The sequence below is a fragment of the Nematolebias whitei genome, chromosome 20 (assembly GCF_014905685.2).
Source record: "Nematolebias whitei isolate Nwh7 chromosome 20, NemWhi1, whole genome shotgun sequence".
In the NCBI taxonomy this organism is placed as follows: domain Eukaryota; kingdom Metazoa; phylum Chordata; class Actinopteri; order Cyprinodontiformes; family Rivulidae; genus Nematolebias; species Nematolebias whitei.
In genome coordinates this window covers 6,304,785-6,309,972 of record NC_056517.1, presented here as the reverse complement: position 1 = coordinate 6,309,972, position 5,188 = coordinate 6,304,785, and the positions used below count along the sequence as shown (strand labels likewise).

At 41.7% G+C, this 5,188-nt stretch overlaps 1 protein-coding gene across 1 annotated transcript in view; it reads right to left on the bottom strand.

Annotated features, from left to right (window-relative positions):
* LOC119426817 (tetratricopeptide repeat protein 19, mitochondrial-like) overlaps nt 1–5,188 on the bottom strand; it is an 8,024-nt gene that overhangs the window by 1,427 nt on the left and 1,409 nt on the right. Inside the window, 2 exon segments of the mRNA XM_037694398.1 lie at nt 1,153–1,196; nt 1,198–1,701. Of these exon segments, the coding sequence (XP_037550326.1) occupies nt 1,153–1,196; nt 1,198–1,701 (548 nt within the window).

Sequence of the window (5,188 nt, the reverse complement as noted above, 5' to 3'; positions counted from 1 at the left end):
GTGGATGAGCACTTTACACAGACATTTCTAAATTATCTGGAAGGATTTCTACTTGAGAGAAGAATTTAAAGATGGAAATGAAGTTTAAAGGGAGTAAAAGATGGTGTGTGAGGGGGAGTGTTGACCAGAACCGACACTCTCCATTTGAACCCAGCTTTTCCTCGGTACGCTTGGTAGTAAACTTGACTCATTACCTCTCTGAAGATGAATCAGCAGATATGGAGTTCCAGTTAACGCTACCTGTCTAGCGTCTCCATAGGATGGCTGTGACTCGTCCGAAGTAGTGACGAGATTCCGTCCGACACAAGCTCACCTCAGCAAGTGGACTTCACATGAGTGGAGTCCTTCAGAAGTTCCACTCAGAGGTGGAAGATGTTATAATCCAAACTCGGAAGAGCCTTATCATGGCTGGACTTCTGTTCTCCCAAACGACTTCACAGAACTGCGAACATCTCAGAACCGCGACAACACAGAACTTCTCAGAACTGGAGAACTAGGAAGTACCGGCATTTAAAGGGCTCTATTTCTGGTATATTTGATAGTTCCTGATTGGTCAATATCAACCAGACAGGGGTGTGGTTTGTGACGTAAGAGGTTACTAGAAGTCAGAAAACAGCAAGAATTGTTATGGAACAGATTAAACTGTTCTCAGAGACAGAGAGAGTTTTGTTTTGGCGAGTTTGGAGAAACAGGTGCCAACTTCTCTGTTGACGTCTGAGAGGATGTAAACAAGACAGTTGTTCCAACACATGTCTGCTTCGACTCCTGACCTTGGAAAATGCACACTTGCTCATTCAAAGACAGAAATCAGAAAATGCATAAAAATCTGTAACAGGCCTTAACATGAATTCTACTTTGCATAAGCAACTAAAAAATCATTGTTACTGTTTTACAGTTAATAAAATTGATTAGTTCACTGTAACATCTAAAATGTTTGAACTAAAACACTTTGATTATCAAACATTTGTAAAACAGGAATGATAATAGAAAAGAGAGTGTTCTTTCACTTGAATTTTCAAGAAAGAAAGTCTCAGGATGGGTGAACCTGTATTTCTGGATTCAAATCAATGAAATGACAGTTTCTGTCCCACAAGGTTCTTAAGGTCAAGGGTTTTGACCTTAGGCTTAGTTTTGACATCAGGTTAAGTTCACTACAGTATCGAGCTCATGAGTCCAAACACAAACCAAGCAGGAGGCATCTCCCTTCTCAGAGCACTCTGCTCCTCTGTCTGGTCTACCTCAGGCAGCACTTTGTGCATCTCCAGCTTAGTCTCCAGAGACTTGGTGCAGAACCTGAAGCCGTGCTCTGCAAGTTTCTCCTTGTTCTGTTTGGCATAGATAGTGGTCAGCTTTAGGGACATCTCGATGATGGTGTTGTCATCCTGTGGAGTTACACCTGCCAGCATGAAGCTCATCAATGTTTTAAAGAGTTTCTCTGCACTGTCAAGCTGCCCCTAAACGTAGGCCACGTTCGACATCTGGCTGTAGGTGTAGATAATGGCCTCTTTGTTGTGGGTCTGATGGGCAAGAACCACAGCCTGAAGGAGGAAGGGGGGAGCTGCCTGAAGCTGGCCACGATGTATGCTGAGCTTGGCCTATTTCAGCAGCAGGATCATCTCATCCTCCTTCCTCTGAGATTCATCCCGTTTGTCTTCTTCAGTGCTGCTGAACAGAGAGAAGGCAACTGCTGCCCATATAATTCTTATTTCTTATCTTCCTCCTGGACCTTCAAGGATCTTCCTCCTAGTGGCTTCATATCTTCTCAAAGTTACCCACCATGCCAAGATGTCTGTTGCCTCAGGAATAATCTGAGCAGTTGTGTAACTGTGCCTGGGTCCTGCAGAAGACTCGAACCTGCTCAAAGTTCGGCTCAGTAGTGCAGGTGATGGATAACCAGCCAGACAATGCAGTTGTGGACAAGCAAGATAATTTCAATTTAGTTTCAATTCAGTTTATTTATATAGCACTACGGGTGCTCCGGTTTCCTCCCACAGACCAAAAACATGCATGTTAGGCTGATTGGTAACTCTAAATTGTCCCTAGGTGTGAGTGAGAGAGTGAATGGTTGTTTGTCTCGTTTGTCTCTATGTGGCCCTGTGATGGACTTGCGACCTGTCCAGGGTGTACCCCGCCCTTCGCACAGAGATTGCTGGACATGGGCACCGACGACCCCCCGTGACCCAAAATGGAATAAGCGGGTAAAGATAATGGATGGATGGATGGATATATAGCACCAAATCACAAAAGAAAATGTCTCAGGGCACTGTACAAAAACATTCATATACATACAAAGCCAGTTAGTAAGTATGTGTGTGTGTGTGTGTGTGGGGGGGGGGGGGGGCAGAACAGAGCTTCTCAATTTACATATCCACCAGGTGCAATTTGAGATAAGTTGGCCTATCCAAGGTCAAGTGGGAAAGCCATTTTCAGAAAAACAACAATTGTTTTGGGCAGGCCGACTCTACTGAGTTCATGTCTGCCTTCAGTTCTGCTGGTACACTCAACGGCGAATCCAGACAGCTAGATTTGTGGACATTCCACCAGTTCGTGCTTGTTAGTCTCCTCCAAGGTTGATTCCTTCATGCCGGCGAATCCTAGGAGCTGCAAGTGGCCCACGATTCTCAGAATATGTGTCCAGCTTACGGATCAGCTCGCGAAGCGCATTAGTCTGAGAGCTTGAAACACATGTAATCCTTCATATAAGGTAGGCAACTTTACTATTGCCGAACCTGCTCCTGACGTCTTCCTAATTAGTTGATATCCCAGGTATCTGCCGATTCCAAAAAGCAGAAACCCTGTTATTATAAATCCAATTATGTATGCATCTTCTACATCCTCAACAGACAGCACAGACAGGCACATGAGCTTCCAAACACCCCAGGACTTCATGACATATCCAGCTGCATGTGTCCATTCAGGGCATGAGGGTTCTCCTGCACCCTGTCTTGTAGTCGAGGAAATTTTATAAATTGTTTTGATAGACCAGCTGACCCGATCCATAATAATTTTTGATTCAGAAAATGTGTAAAGAGAGGCTCTGAGATTCACAGGACAAGAGCAAAAGCAGGAGGGGAGGCAGTGGAGGGAAAGGGAGCGTCTGTTCATCGAGAGCAAGAGCGAAACCTGTTGTTGGTTTCAAACAATTTCCAATAGATGTCAAACACATATTTCTTTGATTCTAAACCAACATTTGTTTTAAAAATAGGAGGATTAGGACCTGACCAAATGTGTGTATATATATATATATATATATATATATATATATATATATTTATTTTTTAATAATACTGAGTCTGTGACCATTTGTAACTGATAGTTTCAACAGATAGTTTTCTACTAGGGCCAGCATCTTACATTACACCTTTCCTAATGAAAACTCTGATGTAAATGATTTTCCTTCAGGCAACTGTGGCTCAGTGGTTACACCAGTCATCTTTCAATGAGAGAGTTGAAGGTTTGATCCCACCAATATGCAGTTACTGTACATGCCCAAGTGATTCATTATTTTATGCAGTCAAGGATAGAACTCTGACCAGCCTAAAAACCTAGGTCTCGGTCCGGTAGAAGAAAACTCTAGCGCGGTTCAAGTACGGTGTGAATGCAAGCAGACCGGGCACCGTTCCGCAAGCAGGAAGTGGAGTACAGCACGGCAAACAAACACGCATTTTTCTTACCTCATATGGAGCCGTCAGCTTGCCTTGAGTGAAAAACAACATTCTCTATGGTCTTCTGCCTCATCTTTTGCTCATGCAGAAACAGAGACCATACTGATTGGCACCCCTCACCAGGTTCAAACTTCAACTAAAACGACTATTTCCTTTTCTGGACAAGACATCCCCCTCTCCACCTCTGTTACAAATCTTGGAATAAAAATGGACTCTCATCTTACACTTGAAAATCACATTAAGCGTCTGTTTAAAACCTGTTTCTTCCATCTTCAAAATATCTCCAAACTTCACCCATCTCTCACTTTTGCTGATGCAGAGAAACTCGTCCATGGATTTGTCTCCTCCAGGCTCGACTACTGCAACTCCCTGTTTACTGGAATACCCGGCAAAAACCTTCAGAAGCTTCAATATATTCAAAACAGTGCAGCCAGGATTTTATTGAGAGCTCGTAAATTTGAACATATTACACCCGTTCTCCATAACCTCCATTGGCTTCCTGTCACTTACAGAATTCAGCTCTCATCACCCATCAGTGTTTATATGGAAATTCACCAGATTATCTGAAGGACCTTCTTGCTCCATATTCATCCACCCAGTCCCTACGATCACAGAACAGTAATCTCCTCCACCTTCCACGAACTAAATTAAGGACCATGGGTGATCGGGCATTCTGTGTGGCTGCCCCCCGCCTCTGGAACTCCCTCCCTGAATATCTGAGAGCTCCACAATCATTGACTGACTTTAAAAAATGAGTAAAGACTTTTCTTTTTAAGCAAGCCTATTCTGCCTCCACATGTTTGTATCATTGATTTTAGTTGATTTTATTATTGATTTTATTTGATTTTATCTTTGATTTTAGTTGATTTTATCACTGATTTTATTTGATTTTATCTTTGATTTTAGTTGATTTTATCTTTGATTTTAGTTGATTTTATCTTTGATTTTAGTTGATTATATCATTGATTTTAGTTGATTTTTATCACTGACTTTAGTTGATTTTATCATTGATTTTAGTTGATTTTATCATTGATTTTAGTTGCACTCTGTAGCACTTTGAGATTTTTGTTAATGAAAAGTGCGTTACAAATTAAATTCGTTATTATTATTATTATTATGCTGAGTCCAATGTTGAAAAATTACAAAATAGAACTCCTAAAACCACTCACATTTGACACCACTTCGTTTTTGTTTTTATTTCCAGAAGAAGAAGAAGAAGAACTGTCTTCTTCAGAGGTTTTTGTGTTGTTTATATCAGTAGTTCTTGGTGCAGCGCCACCACAGGCGAGTGGGGGAACTGGTTGGTTCAAACAGTTTCGCTCAACTGCACAGGGCAGTGTGAATGCAAACACACCAGCTCAAATGTAAACAAAATGTTATGAATATTGGTCCCCAACCGAATCGAGTGTACTGGACTATCAGGTGTGAAAACAACATGAGAATCACAAAGTTTGTTTTCTCAGTCATCCAGGTATATAACAACAAAAAAGGTTGAATCATGTCATCTGGACTTCGTTTTTTTT